Below are 24,854 nucleotides of genomic sequence, written 5' to 3'. Positions count from 1 at the left end.
TCCTTGGTCACAGTGCAGTATGGATTTGAGACTGTGCTACGCTGGTTTCTGTGGGTTGGGGGTAATTTCTTTGCTGAACCTTTTGGGACCCTGCTTACTCTCTGCATCTGATATGGGAAGACAAATGGTTTCTTTCTGCAGAACAATTTGCTCCCTGACCCTACCCCTCCCTTTTAAAAACAAAATCCACTTCTCTTCCAGATGCCAGAGTGTATATGCATATTTGAACAGTCACCTGGATCTGATTAAGAAGGCTCAGCCTGTGGGTTTCCTCACTGTTGATTTACATGTTTGGCCAGATTTCCATGGCAACCGGTCTCCCTTAGCAGATCTGACACTAAAGGGCATGGTAAGTAACAGTCCGTCCTTGCACGAAGGTGAAGGCGGGCCAAAGGGCTCCCAAGTTTGGAAGACGCAAAGTGAGAAGAAAGGAAAAGAGGAAAAATAAACAGAGCCAGCCAACAGCCCACTAGCTTCTTACAGATGCACTGCTGCTGTGAAGGTTCTTGCCACTCGCTCCCCAGGACGATCTGCTGAAAGTTCTCATTGTTTCTGAGCCAACCTCAAGAGCGTTAAAAGCAGTATTTCTTACACTTAGCTACTGTTGCCTGTTTGTCCCACGGAGCAACTGGAAGTCGTGAGCCCCTGCCTATGTGATTTTTCTATTTACATCAGTTTGTAGAGTCAAGTTTTCCATCTTATCTCCAGGCTGCTGAGTAAATAAGTAGTAAATATTACCACCCAGGGTCTTGCTTGCCACAGCCATCCGTCTGCCTAGGCTCCAAGTCAGGGCTGTTCAGCGATCGTGCTAACATTATGAGGATTTCAGATAAACTTCAGTAAAAGTAAAATAAACTGAATAACTATTGGGAAATAAATTCAGCAATTAGTGACTTTTAGAGTCACTTCTAGTGCAGAGATTTGGGGATGGAGGGGCCAGGATACACTTGGTGGGAGAGCTTAAAACCACCTGAGCCAAGAGGTAACATCTCAGTGGCCGAGCGAGATGGGGCAGCTGAGAGTAGTTTGCCCATAGAGAATCATGTCTGAGGATGGACGAAACAAGTGAAAGCCAGAGGAAAAGGGCTAACCCTCATTTCCAAGGGGCCAGGAGAGACCAAAGTTGAGAAAAGAAGCCATGAATTCAAAATCCAGGAGATGTCAAGAAGTCGAGAAGCAGAGTGTGAGGTGACTTTAAGCAGGGAGTTGGGAGTGGAGGCCGTGAGCAGGGCATGCTTTATCCTCTGCATGACAGTGGAGTAGGCCTGCTGGCTTGGAGAACTTCAGAACTTAACATGCTTTGGTATTTTTGATTAATTCTGTTGAGATTATTTAAAATATTTTTATGAGGCCAACAAAGAGACCCAATCTTTATTTTCATTACCTAGTTGACATAATCAACGTCTGCTAATAAAAGAGAATCACAGCAAAAAGGAAAGAAAATTGGACATAGCAAAAGTGATGTCTGTCTGGAGTCCATGAAGCGGGCCCACACAACAGATAATGAGCTTAGCCTCCTATTTGGCCCACAGAAGTAGAAGAGGAATGTCCAGAGAGGGCCCTGGGACCGCAGGCTGTGGCTCTAAAGCTGTACTTTCAGATAACTGACTCTGAGTACAGAGGTTATGGGAAGAACACATTTTGTATGGGTAGAAGAATTCGTGTCTTGAATAGAGACATATATCTGAAGCCAAATAGAGTAGACACTTTAAATATTAAAGAAGTTAAGAAGCATGGTCAGATCACAGAATGACCCCCAAACCAAGCAGGTTATATCATAAGATGATCGTGGCTCTAAAGTCCATGGCTTGGATCTGGAGATCTTTCCTTGGCGTCCTTCCCTTCCCTGCTAGCATCTGTTGTACCAGCTTCACTGCCCAGCATGGCAGGTGCCATGGCTTCCCAGTGGCTTCTGTCTGTTTCTTAAAACCAACTCTGACATCTGGAGACTTGAGAATTACATCATAAGGATTCCAATAAAGGTAATCCAAACACAGAGTGGAATTCCAGAGGAGCCAGTGGAATGTTTTGAAGTGTGCTTGCCTAATTAGAATAAGTATGAATAAATATGTACTCACCAAAAGAGAATTCTTGCATGGGGACATGTGCCCAATTGTATTGGAAAATCCTGATACATTTACCTTTTTAAAAGTTTATTGTTTTATAAACATACCTCATACATCACCTGATGTTTCTTAGACCGTGATTTCCCTTCATAACTCTCCTTGACTTAGCCTTACCTTTAAATAGCTGTCATTCCATGAATTTACATCACAACACTAGAAGAAAAAGATGGCCTAGATAAGATAGAAGGAAGGAAATTCTGGGCTAAAAATCCGCCTCCCCAATCTCTTTCCCTCAATCCAGTTTTGGATAACATCAAAATCATCAGCCCAACTCTCTCCCTTATCGTGTTATCCTTTTGCCAGAACCTACAATGACTACTTTCTCCAGCACTCATTCAGTACATGTTCACTTGGCGCCTACTTTGTGCCCATCTCTCCAGCAGATACAGTAAAGTATAATTCTTATATTCATGGAGCATATTTTAAGGGAAGGAAGTGCCTGATAAATTGTTAAGTTTAAAAAATACATAGTGGCTAGAATTGTTAGGATAATCCCCGGAAGACAAGAACCGTGTATGATTTCTTCTTTGGCTCCTGAAACATTCTCTGGGCACATCTAAGTGCTTAATATGTACTTATTGATGATAGATAGCGAATAAAGAGGTCATCTATTGGTTTAGAAAAAATATACATACAGACAATTTGCTAATTGTAAATGGATTAGATTTAGACTCTTACTGTCCATATGATCAGTATAGAAAACCAGAACTAATGTCTGGGTAAATTAAGATAAGAAGTTCCCATTTTATTATAATTATGAGTGCATTTTTTCATCAGTTAATTATTTTGATAAATACAGACCCTATTAGTAGTTGGTGGGGGATGTAAGGGTAACTAGATACAATTCCAAACCAATTTCAGGAATATTACTGTTTTGGTGGGGAGGCAGAATATAGAAACATGCAGTGGGGATACAAAGTCAAGCCCCAGCTGCCACTCACTGTCCAGGGCTCCGCAGATGCATGGAAGATGATTGCCCAGCCTGGTCTCAGCAGGCAGGATAACCTTCAGATGGGAGGTGACATAGACACTGAGTGAAACAGGGAACAGGGTCTGGGACCAAGGCCTTCATAGTACCTGCAGCGTTTTAGAGGGCAGGAGAGCATGGAGTGTGAGTGGTCATGATTTTGGCTCCTTGCATCATTGTCTAACCAGTGAGAGACTACATTTAGCATTTTATCTAGGTAATTAAAAAAAAATCTCTGAGAATCTCTGGATACTCCCCGTACTGCTGCTTCAGCCGCATTGCAGTCTCCCAGGTCTTTCCTCTCCCCTCCTTTGGCTCTTTTCTCTTACCCTTGTTAGACGTTCATCCATTCAGTTAATGCTCATTGAGCACCTTCTGTGTTCAGGCCTCTGTGAAGCTGAGGAACACAAAGGAGAAAAGACACTGTACCTGGTCCAAGTTCACATAAAAGTGGTGGAGATAATATTGCATTTGGGTGTGTGTTCGTGATCATGATGCAGTATGATCCCTGTAGTACAGACTTCTATACAAGGAGGAGGAGGTGCCCAATACATGTCTGTTTTGAATTTTTTTAGGTGGCCTTTGGGCAGCAAACCCTGATGCAGTCTTTCTCTGCTTCACTTGAAAATACCTGTAAAGTGAAGTGAAGATACCCCCAAAAAAGCATAAAGTCATGCTGACTTTGATAATTCAGATGACATTCAACTAGGAAAACTAGAATTGAGCCCTCAGAGAGTATGGGAAGATTTTCCAGAATCTAAAAGACCAAATGTAACTTGTTTGATAAATATGATATGTGACATATGAGCAGAGTAAACACGAGCCTTCCAAGAGTTAGTGCTTCTCCACATCCTGCTCCCTAGCTTAAAAATCCAAGGCCCCTTTAAGCCTAGAAACAGAGCAGTCATCCCTCTACTCTGCTGCTGATGGTTAGGGTGTTTTGCTTTGTTTTGTTTTGCTTTTTGGAAGTGGCCAGTTTAATTTCCCAGAACTCCTCCACAACCTAGACCTTATCTTCCCTTTCAGTTCAATCCATGAGAAACCTGCCAAGCCAAGTAGCCAGCTGGACCGGAAGTCTGATTTAGGATGAATGGTGATGCGCTGCAGTCTGAGGACCCTGAGTCAAACTCTGCTAATGGGACAGAGAGAGGGAAACCCTGTGAATTTGGAGGAAGGATGTAGTTTTGCATGTCTACTGTCTGTTCTAGGGTTAGAAAGCAGGGTAGTGGTGATCCGTCTCAGGCCAGCAGAGCTCCACAAAATAAAAACTGCTAGATTCTGGGAATTGGCAACTAGCTATAGATCTGAAGAGGCAAATACGAGTTATAGTGAGTGGGGCTGAGAGTAAATCCTGTGTACTCTGTGCTGGGAAACACTGTATATGTATAGTGCTCTAGTTAAAATGAATACAAAAATAATGAAGTGAGCCCACAGGGAAAAACATGTTGCATACAAAGAAAAAGAAATACCATTTTGAACACTTAGAGAAAGGCCTCTTAAAAAATTATTTACTACTGAAACCAAAAGAGAACATTTTAAAAAATCCTTGGCATATTCAATAGGATTTTTAAAAGCACATCTCTGTGAAAGGGGGCAGAACTTTATCAGGAAAAAAAAATGAGTTCAGATGGGAAGACAATGGAATGGGAAAAAAAGAGGAAATGATAAAGGTAACTAAAAATACTAAAAATACAAGAGCAGACTTAAAACCCTCATTGAAGATTCTAATGCAAAAACACCCACATATTTTTTACTGAAGAAAATAAGATGAGAGCTGTCCTAAGATGTAGCATATATTTTAAATTTATTAGAAAAAGTTTTGAGGGTAGGGGCCATGGCATGTTTACTTTTTAATTTCAACAGTACTTAAGACAAAGATGGGCACTGAATAAATTGTCTTATGGTTAAGCAGGTATTTCAATCTTCACTTGTCAAGGGAGGAATGAATAGTGACCTGTCCAAGGTCACAAGGCCAAAAAATGGCAGAGCTTGAATGAAGACATGAATCCTGACTTTTAGAATACACACCCAATGAGGCTCCCTTAATCCACGCCGCTGGACTTCACAGAATGAACTGTGAACAATTAGCCCTCCATCAGGCACAGTTTCATACTGAATCACACTCCGCAGCCCAACCTCTGCTCCCTGTCTGACCACCAGCTTTCTCACAAGTTCTCCCTTTTCTACCCTTACTGTGCTCCCTGGATTTAAACTCTGACCCTGTCTCTTCTTGGTAATGGTTCTATTTTTCTTCCCACCCTCACTGACTCAGGTTTCAAAAGTAATCAACACTTTTGGTTTGACCTGGCTCTAAACTCTTCCCCTTTAGGTGCCTCCTTTCATAAGGAGGAACAGGGCATAATCCAGGAATCCTTCCATTAGGCTGGGCAGAATGATTTTCTTTTGTTCTGGTGAGAGTTGACTCCCTGCCGTGTGACTTGCTGTTTCAGTTCTCCTTTGGTGATGCTGTACGGACCTGCAGCGCTGGGCTAAAAACAGTGGCGGTTAGGGGGTGGGCAACTTAATAGTATGCCTGGACCAAGTAGCAACCTATGTAAATATTTCTCCTTGCCGCATGATAAATGAGGCACGGAGAGGTAAGGGCTGTGCATGTGTTATTTGAAAGAAGCAGAGGCTTGGGTAATAGCAATCAGCATCAAAACATTTAACGCTGGCCATTCTAAGTTCTTTAAAAACAAAACCAAAATGCTTTTTAAAGAAATATGACATGGTCACACATAAAGAGAGATGAAGCTAAATACCCACCCCCAGGAATGGTTGCATATTTTAGATAGTTTGTGCGTGTGTGATTGTTTCTATTTTGAATGGTTGATTGGGTAGCTTTTACTATAGTGAAACAGTAAAGAGAGCCCAGGATTTGAAGTCAGGCGTGTACTTGCATCCCGGCTTGAAAATGTGCCAGTTGTGTGACCTCGGAGGTTAGCTCTGGGAGGTTTGTCTGCTTATCAATAAGCAGGAGCGACATAGATTTCCTTGCAGGGTCATTGTCAGAATCCGAGAGGCCATCACATAGCAGACAGCAACTGGTTTTCACTCTGTAGCTCCTGCTTGGTGGCTGTCACTTGCATGTTACAAGATGGACTTTGAGTCCCGGGCAGCTAGTCATGAGCCATCCATCTTACACCCAGGACTAACTGGACCTACCAGCCATGGAGGTCACCAGCCACGAACAGTCAGCTAGAGTAGCTGAACCATCACTTGGTCCATCATAGGAACCAAGTTTCATATAGGGGTAGAGATAAGTCTTCTCTGGGTCTAAGTTTTTGGCCCTCAGTTTCCTCATCAACACAGTAGGAAGCTCAACTTTGGCGCACCTTACAAAACTAAAGCACTGGCTGTTGGAATTTTAAGAGTCCTTGCCTTCTTGTATACATGACCAGTTTCTAGTCTCAAATTAATATGACCTGTTTGTTATAGTGGTGTTCTTTTTAAAAATTCTTTTCCTGAAAAGCCCACTCACAGAAATAAATTATTTCAGAGATGTAACAGGCCATGAGAACACACATATTCACCAGTGGTTGAAATGTGTTTTTGTGGCTTCATTTTGCAAGTACAAGACTATCCAGAATGGAAAGTTATTTTCTGGTTCTTTGAAGAGCTGTGATTTCTAACATAAGGCCATATGCTGCTCAAACTGCTGGAGAAGTTGAGTGCTGCTCCGACGGCTCTTCAAAGCAAGTGCAGAACAATGTGCATGTGGAAAACTGGGAGAGAGTCAGGAAAGAAGCATTATGAGATCTTAGCCAGTTCCCAGAGGACTGACTCCCAGCTAGACATGGGCATCGCTAAACAGAGTCAGATGTGGGTGGAATCAACAACTCAGATGAGTATTTGCAGGAGCTCTGTAGAAACCAGAGGCTATATGCCTGTGGCATCCTCCAAAGGGGAGCCTGATGATGGAGCTGGAAGCTCACGAGGCAGTTAAGCAGCTTTTGAGGGATATATTTTTAAGCCTTGGAAATACACAGACTTCGACATGAGTTTGTGGATGTTTTGTTATGATTTAATGTTGTTTTATTTAGCTATTTTTTACAGATTGTGGTTGCCTATGAAAAATTGAATTCTATAAGAAAGCTTAATATCCTTAATATCATTTAACTGGTTTTCTGATAATATATTTTCTATTGAAGCAGCTAATTTACCAGCTGGTATTGTGATTTATAATAGGTGCTGTTTTTTCAGGGACCATGATGTGCCAAGCACTGTGGTAGATGCTTTCCGTGCATTATTACCAACTTTGATTATAACCCTGCAAGACAGTGTTGTTACTTCATTTAAAAGAGTGGAGAAACTGAGGGTCAGAGTGTCTAAATAATTTAATCAGAGGAGAAAAGAGCAAAAGTGGTGTTAGAACCCAGCCAGTTCAAACCAAGGTCCCTGACATTCTTGGGGAGGAAAAAAATTTAAAAATGAAAAACTAGATCTTTGTATTTTTGGCATCCCTTCTGCTTTGTTTTCAATATGTCTGTAATATTTCTCCATAATTTTAGTGTTTTTTAAAAAATTGTATTACAGATCAGGCTTTGCTTTTTTCCTCTCTATGTACCCCAAATGACAAACAAAACTGGGGCTGAAGGGAACAGTGTGGACTGTGGACAGGAGCCCTTCCTGAGGTAACGTGATGGTTATGATAAAAGACTGATGAGTGAATCAGGCAAAAATCTGCCAGGAAGACCCAAGAAATTAAATAATGGGAAGGAATTAAGGCCAGAGGACCAAGGATGGGAAACAAGTTGGTGTGTAAATCCAAGACAGAGTTAGATGATAGCAAGTGTGGGCCGAGACCTTTGACCAAAATAGCTCTGGGACACTGCTGCATCTGCATATTAAAATGACTTAGGAGAAAGGGAATGAAAGAGTTACGTTAGGAGTTCAAGATTTGCAGATACTAGCTACTATATATAAAATAAACAACAAGGTCCTACTGCATAGCACAGGGAACTATATTGAATATCTTGTAATAACCTATAATGAAAAAGAATATGAAAATATATATATATATAACTGAATCACTGTGCTGCACACCAGAAATAAACACAACACTAAGTCAACTATACTTCAGTTAAAAAAATAAAAGGCCACATAGAGACATACCTTGGAGATACTGGGGGTTTAGTTCCAGACCACTGCAATAAAGTGGATCTTGGGAATTTTTTGGTTTCCCAGTGCATATAAAAATTATGTTTACATTGTGCTGTAGTCCTGTTAAGTGTGGAATAGCATTGTGTCTAAAAAATAATTAAACATTAAAAAGTAGCATTACTTAAGAAATACTGCTTTTGGAAAAATGGGACCAGTAGATTTGCTCAGTGCAGAGTTGGCAGAGACCTTGGATATGTAAGAAACATAGTATCTGGGAAGCCCAATAAAATGGGGAAAAAATGACTTAGAGCATCAGAAGCAGGGCAGACAAAGGTGTGAAGGGCCTGGCACATCTGGGAAGCAGCAAATGGACTGTTCTGTGGTGGGGAGTTCACCAACAGAATAAGGTTGCAAGAGAGGATGGCAGTCCATCATCTAGTCATCATATATGTATTATTTGTCTGTTGCTGCTGTAATAAATTATCACAGACGTAGAGGCTTAAATTAATGATCTCACAGTTCTGTAGGTCAGAAGCCCAGGCTGGTTTAGCTGGTTTCTCTGCTCCTGTTTTCACAAGACCAGAACCAACGGCTTTTATCTGGAGGCTCTGGGAATAATCTGCTGCCACACTTCTTCTAGTCATTGGTCAAATGCAACTCCATGCAGTTGTAGGATGGAGGTGCCTGTTTCCTGGCTGACTGTCAGCCAGGGATCCTTAGCTTCAAGAGGCCACCCGCATTCCTGGGCTCAGTGCCCTCTTCCTCCGTCTTCAAAGCCAGCAATGGCATATCAAGCCCTTCCTAAATCTCTCTGATTTCCACCTCTAGCTCATCTCTCCAGCCTTACTCTTCTACTGTATCTCTTGACTGACTCTTCTGCCTTCCTCTTCTGCTTTTAAGAGCCCATGTGATTACACTGGGCCAAACTGGATAATCCAGGATAATCTCCCTATTTTAAGGTCCACTGGCTAGTAACTAGTTTCATCTGCAAAGTCCCTTCACAACAGTGCCTCGATTAGTGTTTGACTGAATATTCAAGGGATGGAATCTTGGGGGAATGTCTTTAGAATTCTGTCTACCACATTGTGTTAACACATTTATGTACATTTCCCATATCTGGCTATGGGAGAACCATGCTTGCTTATTATTTCCTTCCATAGATGGCTTCCCAGGAGTAATTTTGTCTCACTTAAAGAATAGGTGTGTTTTGTTTGTCATGAAAGAAAGGCTATGTCATCCGTTATGTGTCCCTTTTTTGCCAAAACTACTAACAAGCTCGAGTTAAATTTAGTGTTCATTTACACTGATTGTCTCATTCTCAGTTTCTGAAGAAAAGAAGCTATCTTCTCTTTGCTTCCCTATGATTTCTGAACTCCGAAGGCTCTAGAAATTTAGAAATGGGCCCATGATATCTTTCTGCTTGAATATCAATACTTTGGGGAAGTTCCCATGAACGTATACTGGGATTAAGGAAGCTAAATCCGATGATACTGTACCCCTCCTCTCTTATGGGTTCTTACTCACTGAGAAGAGTATCAGAACCAGTTACATTGTCAATGGTATTGTACAGAGCACTGGGGTTCCTAATAAATTAATAAGTGAATGCATCTTATATAAAAAGTCATATTCCTCCCCTACCCTTGTCACGGTTTATCCACATCTGACTTTCACAAGCCTCCTGTGGATGGACTTGGGTTTGCAAAGCAGACACATAACCGACCACGTGGAGGACCCTGGTCTGACTCATATCACATTGAGAGCAAGCGAGAGGTGGCCTTCCTTCTGGATTGGCTCTGGAAGAGAGCTCTAAGCTGTGGCCCAATCGATTTTCCCAGTAGACCAACAACAGAGATGCTGTTGAGGTCAGGCCAGTTTGGGAGAAGAGAGAGAGAGACCATTTATGACCAGTGATCTTTCCACAGAACCACTGTAGCCATGGGGCTGGTTGCTCACGTCGGGTGTTCAGCTGAGGGGACTTAGAGCAGGGTTGAAATCCTGATTACTCTGCTCCTTTGTATAATGCACTCTTCCTGATGGAATGCCTTTTGTATTTAGTCCCCCTGGAGGGAGCACTGTTTTCTGATTCACACACAGACTCCATATAAGCGACAGGGTCACTACTTTTACCCCAGTCTCATATAAGCCACTCCTCTGATGAGGAAGGGGGAGTGTGGAGTCTGGGACTAGGGGAGGAGCATGGAGGAAACAACTGGAAGTGACGGCCCAGTGTTCTTCCCTCTCCGGGCATGGAGGAAATATACCTCCCCCAGCCCCGGGGGATGTCTGAAGGGCCGAGGTGGTAAACACTGCCCTCTCATAATTGTATACTTTGACAGAGACGGATCAGATGTTAAGAGAGAGAGTGGTGTGCAAAAGGAAAAAAGGGCATGGAAGTATCACTAACTCACATGTGCAACAAATATTAACTTAGTGTGCCAGGCACTGTGGCAGGCATGGGAGAGAGTGTGGTGAGTGGCACAGTCTGTCAGAACACCTCGGTCTGGCCTCCAAGCTCTGAGTTCTCTCTTAGGCAAGTTGTTTTCTCCCCCGTGAAATGCACATCTGTGATATCAGCATTGTTCATGTACTCCTCATTTCAGCATTCTTACTGTATGTTTAGGTCTCCGGGGAACTTCCTGAAGGATGCTCCTTCACAGGGTTACTGGCTGGGGGACATGCACCCCTAGGGTTCCTTTCCTGTCTCCATTCAAGCCAGTCAGTGCTCCTGTGGGTTACAGCCAGAGCCATTGTTCTCACTGAGTGGCCCAATTATTTGTCAAGAAGGACTATCAGCAGGCAGCTCTGCTGAATTCAGGAACACCCCTTTCACAGACTTAGATGAGTGATAGAACAGCTGGCGCATGGGGTGCCAAGTGAGGACGGGTAAGAGCAGACCCTGGAGCGTAAGCCAGGCTGAGCCTGGGAAGATGCACGGAAGGCAGCGAAGGTGCTTCTGCTTCAAAAGGAGGGTGACAGGGAGAATTTTTCACAGGGAATAACAGGATCAAATTTGCTGTGGGAAATAAGCACTAGCCCTTTTAGAGAGGAGTGAGCGCCTTTAGAAACAGGGAGATTTGCTCAGGAGCTGCTTCAGCAATCAGGAAGGTCGGAATGGAGGCCTGAATTAAGGAGGTGAGTGACAGTGAGGACGAAGAGAAAGTGATGGATTCAAAAAAGATTTGGGAGCCCAAATAGACAAAACTTGGAGACTGATTAAATACAAGAAGAGAGAGAAAAGTCAGGGAAAAGTTCTCCCAGTTTTCTGGTGTCTGCCCTGCAACAGGCCAAGACTAGCCCCTTCATCCTGGCTGGGGGTGGAATCTGGAGAGAATAGTAAATGGGGCTGAGGCAATGAAGGACAGGGATCTGGGTGGACCACAAGGCTGCCCTGTTTTAGTGCAGGCTGCGTGTTGCCACCTCATCAAACTCAGGACCGTATATGCTATAGGCCCTGAGAAAGTGTATGTTATGTGAACTAATTTTGTAGTGAACATCTAAAGTGAACTCTGGCATGGATGCCCACAAACTTCAGACTAGGCTTGAAGAAACCAGCAGTCTTCACCCTCTAGAAATGTCCCAAGAGAACGCCTTGATGAACGGGAGTTGTGAAAGGGAGACTGTGCCTATGTCTTGAAACTACCCAAACCCAGCATCCTGTTCAGTTCTGGAATCTCCCAGAAATGGACTTACTCCATATAAGCACATGGTTCCGATTGACTTTAATGGGATTCCCTTGCAAAAACCACAGATTCTAAATTATCCCCTAGTAAGTATAACCTTTATAGGAGGCATGTTATTTCACTCTGAATCCCCCCTGGATGCTATTTCACTGAATTCTGACAGTAGCAGAGCTCAGACTAAGTTCTTTTACTCGAATACCCACTGCTACATGTTAATTTCTGTAAGCCAAAGAAAATAGGTGTTTGTTGTAAGGGAACATTGTTTTTAAAGAAGAAGAAAGCTATTTAATTCCGCACTAAGAAATATCAAACACAATCTCCTTATAGTATTTGTTTTGTCTTTGTTTAATCCACGGCAAGGCATTTTCTTTGGGGGAAGAAGGGGTAGTTTTTCCCAGGTCTGGAGATTAAACAATTTAGGAGTCATTTCACATTCAGCTCACAAAAAGGGGATTTGCATATGAACTTGTTTCGGCAAGAAAACACATCTGAACGTGTTTCATGGGAACCATCTCTAACCATGGCGGCTCCTTTGACCATCTCCTTCTTTTTTTTTCCTTCATCCCTACAGGTCACTGGCTTGAAACTGTCTCAGGACCTCGACGATCTTGCCATTCTCTACCTGGCCACCATTCAAGCCATTGCTGTAAGACATTTTAATGCCATTTTTAAAGAGAGTTTGGTCTATCAGTAAACTTTAGACCACATGCTCCCCAAGATGCAGCATATGCTTTTGTGACAGATTCTTCCTTAAAAGGGAGCTCACCAAAATAGGTGCTTGTCTGTCCAGAAGGAAATCCTGGTGAAGGTCTTCACCTGCTTAATTAATAACCTCACCTGGCTGGAAGCTAGACAGAGTTAAAAGTCTTTGAACATCGTATTTATCATTTATCTATTTGTCTTCTAAGCTCAGTTGAACAGAAGCAAGCCAGCAGGTGCCATATGTGCTTGCGTTAAGGAAAGCTGGTGTTAAGAATGTCCAAAGTTACAAAACACACGATGTTGTTCACTTTGTAAGAGGATCCATTAGGGGATTCCTTTAAATAGTAAGCTTCCTTAACATGAAAAGGTTTGTTTTAGATAATTAGCTGCTTAAATAGAGAGGTTTGGATAGTTAGGGAGGGAGAAAGGGGAGAATTTTAAAGTGTTCGGAGCTCCTAAACTGAAGATCAATCAAAAATGAAAAAAAATTCCTGAAGCTCAAACATGATTATAAAGCATCATTAATTTCGCCAGGATTGTCTCACAGAGGTCCCCTTGCTGGTAAGAACACCACAGCAGAAGTCCAAGAATGTAGAAATGAGGTTCAGCTTAATGCAGGCCAGGGAGTGGGGAGGGTGGGAGCAGAGGGAAGCCAGCTACATTTTCCCAAATACCACACTCTTGGAAAATCAACTTTGTATGTAATGGGCCATACATGTATTAAAAGCGATCATATTTATTCTGTCTATTGTTTTAATGACCTTTGTAATACCACGGAGGGAAGGCAATTTAAGACAGATTTTTGAATAAGGCTGTATGGTGGAGTCAATTGAATTGTGAGGGAGTTCAGTCTGTTTTGCAAAAGTATCTGGGTGTTCTGATCTTTTAGTGCCTTTGTGCATTTTAATGTGCACTTTAACGAAGCATTCTGATAACACATATTTTCCCATACTGTTCAACTTGAAAGAAAATGTGTTTCGTTGACACTGAATATTGCCCTTATATCTATTTGTTGTTAAGTTAGAGTTAAGCAAATTCTTCTCTCTAGTAATACCTATGGTTGAAATTTTGTAAGCATAGAATGAAATTAAAGAGCTGTTGTAATGAAGTTAACTTGGGACTGTGCAAAACCCTCTGTGAAGTGAAATTCTCTCATGACCAAGCTTAATTGAAAGACCTGTCAAACACCCAGTTTATCCATAGCCTGTTCAGCTATAGTTTTCTTTACAGAATAGACCCTTAAAAAGTACTATTTGCATTTGAAGTCTCTCCATTTGCATTTGGTTCTGTACATCCCCAGTGGAATAGCCTAATTTTAATTTAAATTTCTCTGTGAAAACATTTTTTCCAGAAAGGTGAGCACAAAATCACTGTAGCACAAAGCCCTTTGGTGGGGCATTTAAGGAGGGTGGAGTGTTTCCCAGAGTGGAGTCTGGAACACCGAAAGAGAATGCCCTGGAACTAACCGCCAGCCCGAGTGGGAAATTCCGGCCGACAATGCCACCATCGGGGAGAGACAGGCGTCACAGCCCCTCGCGCGGGAGTGCCTCTTGTTCCCATCCTCTCTTGCCTTTTCCCAGGGAGTGCGCTTTGTGTTACTCTTGTCTCAGGGCTGCTAATCACAGGAGCCCCCAGGTCTCTGGTTTTAGAAATATCAGAAATACCCATTTTGCATGGGGTTTCCATGCATATTGGGAGGCGGCTTCCCCTCCTTGAAAGTAGACTGTGTGGCTTTAGGCAAATTATCAAGTTGTAGAACTCCTGAAGGGGGGTACCAATATGCAGTTTTGGGGATTTTCATAAAGTTAAAGATGACAGTAAAGAGCATAGCAGAGTGCCTAGCATATAGCTAATAACCAGATTAGCTCTCATTTCCAAATGCCTTCCATGTACTGGACACTTCTACAAGTTTTACATGCACTGTCTACAGCAGCAGCCTTGCAAGGTGGATATTACTGTACTTCAGCAAGTCTAAGACCACATTTTAAATTTTTTTGCATGTTAACATTTTGGATAACCCATAGAGTTATCAAATGAAAAATACGGTGTTATTATTCCCATTTAAAAAATGAGAATTGAGTCATAGGAAAGTTAGATACAGATTTTATTTAAGAAATAGGTGAAATGCCTGAATGCCATACTAGTTTTTGTTTTTATTTTCTTCATTTTTGTTTTTTAATTCAAAAGTCATGCTCTGAGCTACTGCAGATTCATGCCCCTAGAGTGGACTAGGGTTACCCAGAATCCACAGATACTGAATGGTCCGTGGTGGGTATAAAGGCATTCACAGAGCTCCTGAAATTAGTTATCATACTATTTTATATATGACTTTTTTTCTGGGAAGGTCAGTAGGTTTTATCATATTCTCAAGAGGGTTCATGACCCCCCAAAAGCTTAAGAAGGAACATCTGGGGATAATCAGCCGTATTCAATAAGCAGGATCTGGCCTTATACAGTACAACATGTTTTAACTTTTTTTTTTTTTAACACACTACATCTGTCGATTATCTTTGGAGGCCCAAGTTTTACCTAATCCATATTCTTACCAGATTCACTAATGGCTTCAACAAACCTGAAGACCTCTGGGCTGGAAATACTTGGTTCTGCTCCTAAACTGCCCTTGTGCCTCATCATTTACTCCTCGGCATTCAGGGTTTCCTGCCCCCTGTCCCCCAGATCACCCTTTGACCTCTCCGTCTCCCAGAGGCACCCACTTTCTTCAGGAGAGACAGCTCTTGGGGGTCAGGGAAGCAACTTGAGGATCTCCTAAACCCTCTTCCTTGACTTTGGTTAAGCCTTTGATACTGCATGCCCTCAAGCTGACCTTTCTTCTCCTCCTCTGCACTTGGAGCCATCTTTCCAGCACCACTGTCCCACCTTCACTAAATCTGTGATACTGGCCCTCATCTCTTCAGCCCAAACCCCACCTTCCTGGTGGTTGCACCATCCCTGGCCTCCCAAATCCCTGATCTCATCTCCCTTGACCTTCTCCTCCCTCTGTTTTCAGCCATTCACTCCCACGTCTACACCTGGGACTTCGTCACCGGCCGGAGTTTTTAACTCTCTAAACATTTCAAGGGCTCTCTTGCCACCAGAAAACCCTCTCCCTCATTTCCCCCCAGGGCAGCTTTCTCAAACAGTTCATCTTTTTGTTTTTAATCCTTATCTCCAATAAATGATGGTTTGTGGAGTTTGAGTTTTTGAACTTCCTAATAAATTATGATTTTAGCTACTTGAATATCCTAGCTAAAAATAATGACTTGTAAGTTAAGATTCACCTCAGTGACCCTACAGTAGTGTTCTTTGTCAAGCATTAACGATTTTTACTGAGTTTAGTGAACTGAACACGACAAGGAGGAATTCCATAACACATTTGAGGAAGATAGGAAGACATGGGCTGAAATGAAAATCTGGTGAAGCCCTGAGCCAACAAGAGCATGTGGTTTCTGCATCATCCCAGGTCACTAAGGACTGACTGGGAATGGAAGCCTCCTTAGTAGAACCACTACTTGGCTTCGGGTGATAACAAAGGTCATTTTAGCCCTTTACCAGCCTGAAGTCTTGTGTCTTTGTGCAATTAGAGCCCCCTTTCTGTGTTTCTGCTGCTGAGTCTGTTGGTGCCATTTCCAAGGAACAAACTCCTTTAGTTCCTATTTAGGGAAGGAAAGCTGACTCAGAGATCACCGGCTGTTATTTTCAGAGCAGAGTTGCCAATCACTCCATTCCCGGTGTCTCATAGAGGAGCTGGGCCATAACTGACACTCATCAATTATTTGAATGAACGGTGTTAATAAGAACTGTGTTGACATCGTCAACATTGTATAACTCCTGATTGAAGCAAATGCTGTGATAATTAAGAAGACTTGGGCATCAGGCAGGCCCGGGTTGAAATTCCCTCTCTGCGACTTACTTAATGGTGTCATCCTAGACAACGTAATCTCCATGAATCCCGGCTTTCTGAGATAGTGTATGCAGCGCTCTCAGTGCCCTGTTTAGCGCTGGGTAAACACTCAGTGAAAGTTCCAGATCCTTTACCTTAGCTACCCTACTGATGCTTTCTTCTGTTTTTCCCTTTAAGTTCGGGACGCGCCTCATTATAGAGGCCATGGAGGCTGCAGGGCACTCGATCAGCACACTTTTCCTGTGTGGGGGCCTCAGCAAGAATCCTCTTTTTGTGAAAATGCATGCGGACATTACTGGTAAGTCTAAAGAGAAGAGAAGGCCACATAGGGTTGGCAGCAAATGGGCATGGCCAAGATCTAGACAGGGTTGAGAACAGGACAGTAGAGGGGGTGTGACAGATTATTTTGAATATTTATGTTAAAATGTTTTTTTTTTCTTAAGATAACTCTTGTAGTTGTAATGGGGAAAGGACTTGCATGTATATCCAACTATAAGAAATGAGACAAGGGAGGTTAGCAAAGGCTAGATCTTAATTCAAGCATTTACTCAACAGTTTTCAGTGCCTCTTCTGATCCCTGCATTATGGGCAATATTGAAGATACAGAGATGAGAAGACATGATTCCTGCCCCCAGGGAGCTCAAGGTCTATTGAAGAGGGTAGACAGCAAACAGACACGTCAAATCTAGTGTGGCAAGAGCTCCAAGTGAGAAAAGCACATGGTGCTATGGAAGCACAGTGGGCTACCATGCCCTGGTTTGCACCTGTGATGGGTCAGGGCAAGGGACTGGAGTAAGTGATAGGGAAACTGTCTTGAAGAAGAATGGCCGCAGCCAGCCACTGTGGAAACTGTGGGTTTCTGGCTGCAGATGGGAATCTGAGCCCTAAGACCCCCAAGATCCTGTGATTCCTTCTCAGCTTATCAGAATCAGGGATCATGACACAGATGGAGAGAATCCAGGCTAATGGGCTGATCCCTCTGTGATATGAACAGACAAAAACAGGGCAAGATCTGTAGTGCAGACCCCTGGGCCTCAAGGAAGGTGCCCTAGTGGCAAGAGGCTTGCTGGTGTCCCAGAGCCTGGCCTGGATTTCTGTCCTTCTGACCTGGTACCCTCACGCCTCTTGCTCCTTTCTCTCCCGGTATCTCCTAGGAACTGATCTTCCCCCCACAACTCCATCCCAAGATGGCCAGGTACCAGGACAGGGCAAGGAGAGGAAAGTAGGGGAGGATTGGACCCTGCTTACAGCCCCAGTTCCAGTCTCACCTGAGCCCCTTCTGCATTGACCTCCATTCATCATCATCTCCTGCTGTACCCTGTCCCCTGGATTCCTTCCTTCTGGCAGCTGAGTGGGTCAAGGTTTCTGCCCCTGACTCTGCCTCCTCGTATCTCCCTTCCCCGTCGAGGTCATGCAGATCCCTGCAGGTGACAGCTTCCCCAAATGTGATGGGCATAGTTGACCCCTGCACACTGTGAGATTATCCCTATCGTAGAAATGGGTAGAGTGAGGCACAAGTCATAGAACAGTATAAAAAAAGCACACAGCCTAAGTGTAAATATATAAAAATAAGTATAGAAATTACTGCTGTTAACCAAGCTCCCACTCTGTGTTGCTGTGAGTCACTCTATTTACATTTAATCTTTATACACTACCAAAAGGTAGCAATCAGTGCCCCTGTTTTACAGACAAGGAAACTGAGGATTAGGAAGGTGAGTTAAATTGACTGTCCAAGGTCAAACATCCAGTAGGGGCAGGACCAGGATTGGACCAGGTGTGTCCAGGCCCTGCGGGCCCTACCCTGTGTTGCTGACTCAGGTTGCTTTTCTGTTCAGTTTGTAACCATTTGATGATGATTCCTTTTTTCTAAAGTGTCCAGAGCGTATGGAAGCGGGCCATTCTGAGGCAGAAAGAGGGAAGACATAAAATGGAACCCAGATCACCTTATGATTTTCCCCAGGAGAAAAACCATAACTCCATTTTATCTAGAAGTCAGCTAGCTTGTTCAAATACAGTTCAGACTTAATCCATGAGTGACTTTCCAATTTCCAGCCTCCAGGTAGCTGCCAAGACTCCCTACCTGGATTCAGGAGGGGAGATAAATTCAACCTTGGCTAACACCTCCCCCGAGGGAATGGAAAACAGGGCCCCTGACAGAAGGGCAGCCTGCGCATCCCCAGGCCCTGGCACCGCAGCTCCAGCCTTCACGAACATGAGTTCTCTTCCAGGCCTTAAACCCCCGAGCTGACTCATAAGCCGGGGTGCAGCGGCTTCATAGAAAGTTCTGCTTTGGAAACTGTTCTCATTCAGGCTGTTAAATGAAAAGGCTCTTGATCGTTATTTGGATCCCGATGGAAACTGGATCCTTTGTCTCTGACTATGGACTAGTTACAGTTCCCGACAAAGGGACCTTTTCTTTGGCCTGAAATTCCTCTGCCTTGGGAAGCCTGTGATTGACAAGTGATGGCAAAGTGCATCTGCCTTCAAATGCTTTGGGTTCTGCTCAGCTCATTAATGCGGCAGATAAAATAGTTCACATTCCAGGCGAGGCTGCCTTCTTCCTCTCCTTCACCCAACACGCTGAGAAAGGAACACATTTGCATTGGTTTCTGTGAAAGACACGTCCACAAGCAGTGGGTGTGTAGGTAGAGTGTTTGTTGCCTTTAAACATTGTCATTGCTTTAGTTTTCCTGCCAGGAAAGCCATAGAAAGAACCATAGACCTGGTCCATGATTCTCAGGAATACATGAGAAAGACACAATGGAATTTGGAAGATTCTTTGGAGATAGTGTAGGGTAAGGGACAGGGTAAGGGACCAGCTCTGTGACTTTGGGCAGGTTGCTTTACCTCTCTGAGCCTCATTTCCCTCTTCTGAAAAGTAGAAATAATATTACTTCCCCCATATAAATCATGCCGAGAAATAAATATTCACGAGTTTGGGAGCACCAATCTCTGTACTTAGCTCAAAATAGGTGTTCAATAAATGTTAGTTCACTTTTTCCCTTAAGGCAGCCCCACAGCAAAAAGAGGTGCATTTGAGAAAAAAAAATTTAATATTTTGTAAGCAAATCTTTGCCATTTGGGGAAGAGTCTGCTCCTGCCTCATGCAAGCAGGGAGAGTGGGGCTTGGCCAACTTGAGGAATGTTCTCTCTACGTGAGGAGGAAGAGCCTCCTTGTACCCTGGGCATTTAGTTAACTGTGGTTTCAAGAAATACTTGGTGTGTACTAAGTAATTGTAGGTTTTCCCCACTGACTTGGGACTAAATGTTCCTCCCTCTAAATTTTGGGTTTTTTTTAGGATTCTGGCAATTTCAGGACGGGTTTCCCTCTTCTTCACTATTTCAATCATTTGCTGTTTCATTTATTCATTCCAAAGCCTTCTCTGAGAACTCCAGCCTACCAAGTGCTGAGCTTGGCATGGGCGCCCACGGAAGAACAATAACGTCCTGCTAAGAGGGTCATTACAAATAGAAAAAGCACTCTTGGAGCCCTGACCGCTGTCCAGAGAGGACAGGGGACCCAGAGGACATTGGTGTCAGTATGAGTCAGACCCAGGCAGAGAACGGATGACACACTCAAATTGGATTAACTGGAGAGAAGTCGAATAAAGGGTCTATTTACAGAGGTGTGGGCAGGGTTTAGAGAAACCCCGGCCGCCAAGCACTAACCATCCTGAGCCTGAGAGACTTCGTGAAGAGGGCCGCCTGACTGGAAACGAGCTCAGTCTAGGACGCAGCCAGAGAGCCGGGGGGTTACAGACAGGGTCCACACAGACCAGCGTCCCAGGACCCAGAACAGGTTGTAGGGGTGGGGAGGGAGGAGGTGAGGCTGACCCAAGGGGCAAATGGAAGCAGAGAGTTGGTTCCACCTGTGGTAACAGGGGTGAAGAGAGGCGTTGGAGATAAGGTAAACATTAAGAATCATAACAGCTAATGCTAAGTTAGGGCCTCCTCTAGGCCGAGCACTGTTTCAAGTGCCTTATTTACAATAGCACTTTTAATCCTCACAGCAACTCTGTGAGATGAGTGGAATTTTCACCTCATTTTGCAGGTAGGAAAACTGAGGCACAGAGAGGTTAAGTAACTTGCCTAGGATCACACAGCTAAGTCAGCAAGGAAGGCAAAATGCAAACCCAGGCAGCCTGACTCCAGAGCACCTTGGGCTGCAACTGGAGATGTGTTGAGGGGCCCATCTGGTTCCTCCCTGCTCAGACCAGTGAGGCTTTGATGGGGGAGGAGGGCTGGGAACTGTCTGAGGAACATGGGGGTGCTGTCTTCTAAAAAGTCCCAGATCCACGGGGTGGTCACAGTGTCTCTCCTGATGTGACCAGCACAGCCCTTCAGTGGGGCCTGGGGTCTCTTCTGCCACTCTGGATGGTTGATGGGCACCTGCCCTATTCTTTTCCCACTGTCCCACTTTCCAGCCCAGGTGAATCATTGAGATCCATCCTCACAGTAGCGGCTGCCACTCTCAAGGGTTATCATAGGCCAGAAAATGTGTTGAGCCCCATATGTGCCCTTTCTCATTAATCTTCACAGCAAACCTATTATCCCCATTTTATATATATGGAAACTGAGGCTAGAGAGGTTTAAGTGACTTGCTGAGGGACACAGAGCTAGCGGAACCATGTCTGAGCTTTTCCCAGAGACCCCACCCCACCTGACACTTGTCAGCAAAGTTTCCAGCGCTAGCCCTGCATATGGAGCTGGTATTCCCTATTCCTCTAGGGTAGGTGTGGGAATTCTGTTCCCTGCCCCCTTTGTCTGGGATGCTGGAGCAGGAGGATGAGTTAGGAGGTGGTGGGAGGGCAGAGGAGGGGATGTCAGGGAAGTCTTCCCAGAAAAGAAAAATGCTATCTTTGGAAAAATAATGTCCTGAGTCGAGGAAGATCTTACAGGTCTGGCCCTAGAGCTTACCTCTGTGGAGTTTGCTGCCATCTCCTGATTAACAAATATATTTATATTTTATGTATGTTTCATTTCATAAACAAACACACACACACACACACACACACACACACACACACATATAAAATCCTAAGGATTCTAAATTATTCCTACTAATCTTAAGCCCACCACGAGCCCTCAACCTCTGCGAGTTGGCACATGGAGTATTCCTCGACTGTAATTCATCCTCCAGATGTTGGCTTAATCCTGAGTTCTACTGTTCTGAACCCTTTCTTCATCTTGAGAATTCATTCTTCCCTCATTTAAGCACTTTCCATGTGCTAGATTCTAGCCTCAATTCCAGGCACTCAGCAGTGGACCAAGTCCCTGCCCTCATGGAGCTTATGTTCCAGCAGGGGAGCCAGATGGTAAACAGGTGCTGATACAGTGTAAGCAGGCAATGAGGAAGTAGTGAGGCTGGTGAGGCGTGTTGTGGGTAAGCTGTCATTTTACATCGGATGCTCAGGAAAGCCACAGTGGGAAGGGGATGTTTGCACAGACTTGCAGGAGGGAGAGGGTGTCACCATGTGGACATCTGGAAGGAGGAAATGACCCAGACAGAAGCAATGACACAGACAGGGCCTTGAAGCAGATTCAGGAAACAGCGAGGAGGCCAGGCAATGTTATTGGCCTGGAAGAGAGGAGAAGCCAATCAGGACACGAGAAGTGCACCAGCTCTGGAGGGCTTGTCAGCCTCGGTGAGGGCTTTGGCTTGTACTCAGAGAAATAGGAAGCCACCAGAGGGATTGATCACACCCTCTCTTACTACTTCCCTTTTCCTAGTGCATCTCAGTTAGAGACCCAGCCCCTGCATGGCCTTTATCTCTTTCTCATCTGTCTCCCCTTTGAGACGTGAATAGCAGGACAGTCTGATCCATCTCTGTATCCCTGGGCACAACAAAGTGCTTAGTAAATGTTTGTTAAACTACTTCAAATGGCGGGTGGCAGCTAGCCTAAGCCTGGAAAACCTGGGCAGAAAGGTCTCCTGAGTTGATATATATGGTGTTGGCTCCCAGGGGGCCCTTGGCTACTGCCTTGGCAAGCAGAAGCAGTGAAATCCTTTAGAACCAGGTAATCCCAAAGAACAGGGAATGGCAGGGGGAGGGGCCCCCCTGCTGCTGCCTTTACATCAGGTGTTTGTGCTGCTGGGGCTGCTGGCTGGCTCCCCACACTGCCGCTGGCCCTGCTCCCTAACCAAGGTGTGGCCTTGTCCTGTGCAGGCATGCCTGTGGTCCTGTCACAAGAGGTGGAGTCTGTTCTTGTGGGTGCTGCTATTCTGGGGGCCTGTGCCTCGGGGGATTTCTCTTCTGTACAGGTAGGTGAGGACCAAGGGGTAGGCCGCGGCCCCTCCCCTGTCTGGGGCCGTCCTTCCTCTTGACAGCAGCTCATGTCTTGCAAAACACACACAGGATATAATTAAGAAATGATAGGTTCCAGCCAGGGAAAGCACAAACACTTCAAGCCTCAGACATATTTATTGCAGTTTTCATTTGACTTGGCCTCTGTTACTGTTGGTCGTTCTGTTTTTCTGTGGGTTTTCTTTCTTTTTTTTTTCTTCTTCAAAATAGCTCTTAAATATTTCATTTAAATTTCCCCTTGACCCTTTTTCTTTTAGCAAGTGAATCAGGTAAGGTTCAAAAACTTAAATTTGTCATGTAAATGTCAGGTTTATATTTGCTGCTTTCATCTCCATCCACCACTTTCCAAATATCTTTGAGGCCTCTTTCAACAAGGGACACAAACAAAAATGTTAGTAAAACGGGAATTAAAAGAAAAAATAAGGAACAAAGATATAGGAAGAAGGAAACAACTTGGTGGCCGTGATTGAGCATGTAATTTGACTCTGAGCTTCCTGGCAGCCAAGACGAAAAAGAACACATGATAAGTTGCATAATTCTTATTTCAAAAAGAGGAAACAGTAGTTTCTTGGGGAGACAGAGCTTTTCCTACCACTAAATTGCAAAAGATACTTCACACGTGGGTTTTATGGAGAGACTTTGAGTGACAAAATAATAGTATTAACAACAGGTTTGCAAAAAGGTAGAGAAACAGTGTAGATTGAGGCCAAGGGCACAGACTCTGGAGTCAGCCCTAGCTTGACTACGTACTAGCACTGTGACTTGCTCTCCACTCTATTTCTTTATCTGTAGTGACAATCAGTAGCACATTGTGAGTTCTTTCTCTGCATCAGGAATGTACATTTAGTCCCACAACAGCTCTGTTATTCCCATTTTTATAGTTGAAGAATCTGAGGCACAAAGAAGTCAAATAACTTGGCTTATGTTGAAACAGCTAGTAAATGCCAGAACCAAGAAGTTTGGCACCCAAGTCATAACCGAGAGTTGAAGAAACATTTGTTCAGCTGAGCATCAAAGAGCTCAAGTGACTTGCCCAAGGTCTCAAGGTCAGAACTAGAAGCCAAGTTTTCCACCAGTAGCCCAGTAATGAGAGTTCTATTTATTGTGACCCTCTTATATACCAAGAACTATGGTAGGGGCTTTCCATACAATCTTCCTGGTACCTCTAACAACCTACACAGGCAACAGAGATCAGAAAGATTATAGGACTCAAGCATCCACTATAAGAAATGGCCCCATGTAAGAGTCAGATTCCAACGTCTGTGTTCTGTGTGTCACATTTTGGGAAGTGAGGTACACTGCACGCTGTCCAAGCCTCTCTCGAATTGATGCTTATGAAGTATCTTCCAAAGAATTGAGCCCACTCATGAATGCTTGTGGATTTTAACTGGAGTTTTTTAAACAAAGATGGTAGAGTTGAGTGTTCAGCTTTTTCTGGGCTGTCTGGTATGCTCTCTGGTATCTCACGGAGATACGCATTTATTGTTGAAGTGCCAGTAACTTGTCGATGATGATTTTAATGTGTCAATTTATGAAGATGCTCTCATAACTAGGTATCTTTCCCTTCCTGGAATAAATCATAACTGCTAATGCAAAACAGTAGAGATGCTTACTAAGGCCCTGTATGGGTTACTTCATATGAAGGACAGGATGTTTTTGGCCCCTCAGAATTCAGATGTTGAACCCCCAACCCCACCGTGTGATGGTTTTTGGAGAGGTGACCTTTGGGAGGTGATTTGGATGAGATGAGATCTGGAGGGCGGGACCTTTATGATGAGATTAGTGCCCTTACAAGAAAAAAACACCAGAACTGGCTTTCTCTCGGAGGACTCAGCAAGAAGGTAGCCATCTGCAAACCAGGAAGAAAGCTCTCACCAGACCCTAAACAGGATCTGGGACTTCTAGCCTCCAGAACTATGAGAAAATAAATTTCTGTTGTCTAAACACCCAATCCATCATATTTTGTTATAGCAGCCCAAGCAGATTAAGACACCTCATTTAATCTTGACAATCTCCCCACCTGCAGGATAGGGGTTTTTATTCTTATGTTGTATTTGAGGAAACCCAGGC

General features: G+C 43.9%; 1 protein-coding gene and 1 long non-coding RNA gene across 8 annotated transcripts in view; one reads left to right on the top strand and one right to left on the bottom strand.

Annotated features, from left to right (window-relative positions):
• Positions 1–24,854, top strand: part of FGGY (FGGY carbohydrate kinase domain containing) — a 389,035-nt gene that overhangs the window by 285,076 nt on the left and 79,105 nt on the right. For 6 of the 7 annotated variants that reach the window (XM_064493531.1, XM_064493532.1, XM_010984566.3 and 3 more), the window contains 4 exons: positions 202–349; positions 12,448–12,522; positions 16,657–16,777; positions 22,647–22,741. In XM_064493531.1, coding sequence (XP_064349601.1) covers positions 202–349; positions 12,448–12,522; positions 16,657–16,777; positions 22,647–22,741 — 439 coding nt within the window. The remainder of the gene's footprint in view (positions 1–201; positions 350–12,447; positions 12,523–16,656; positions 16,778–22,646; positions 22,742–24,854) is intronic. The other variant, XM_031465233.2, reaches the window with a different exon arrangement.
• LOC135322871 (uncharacterized) overlaps positions 1–24,854 on the bottom strand; it is a 36,099-nt gene that overhangs the window by 2,428 nt on the left and 8,817 nt on the right. The gene's annotated exons all lie outside the window — the stretch shown is intronic.

Source organism: Camelus dromedarius, chromosome 14, assembly GCF_036321535.1.
Source record: "Camelus dromedarius isolate mCamDro1 chromosome 14, mCamDro1.pat, whole genome shotgun sequence".
Classification (NCBI taxonomy): Eukaryota; Metazoa; Chordata; class Mammalia; order Artiodactyla; family Camelidae; genus Camelus; species Camelus dromedarius.
The sequence above is the reverse complement of the archived record's forward strand: the minus strand, read 5'-3'. Positions and strand labels throughout refer to the sequence as shown.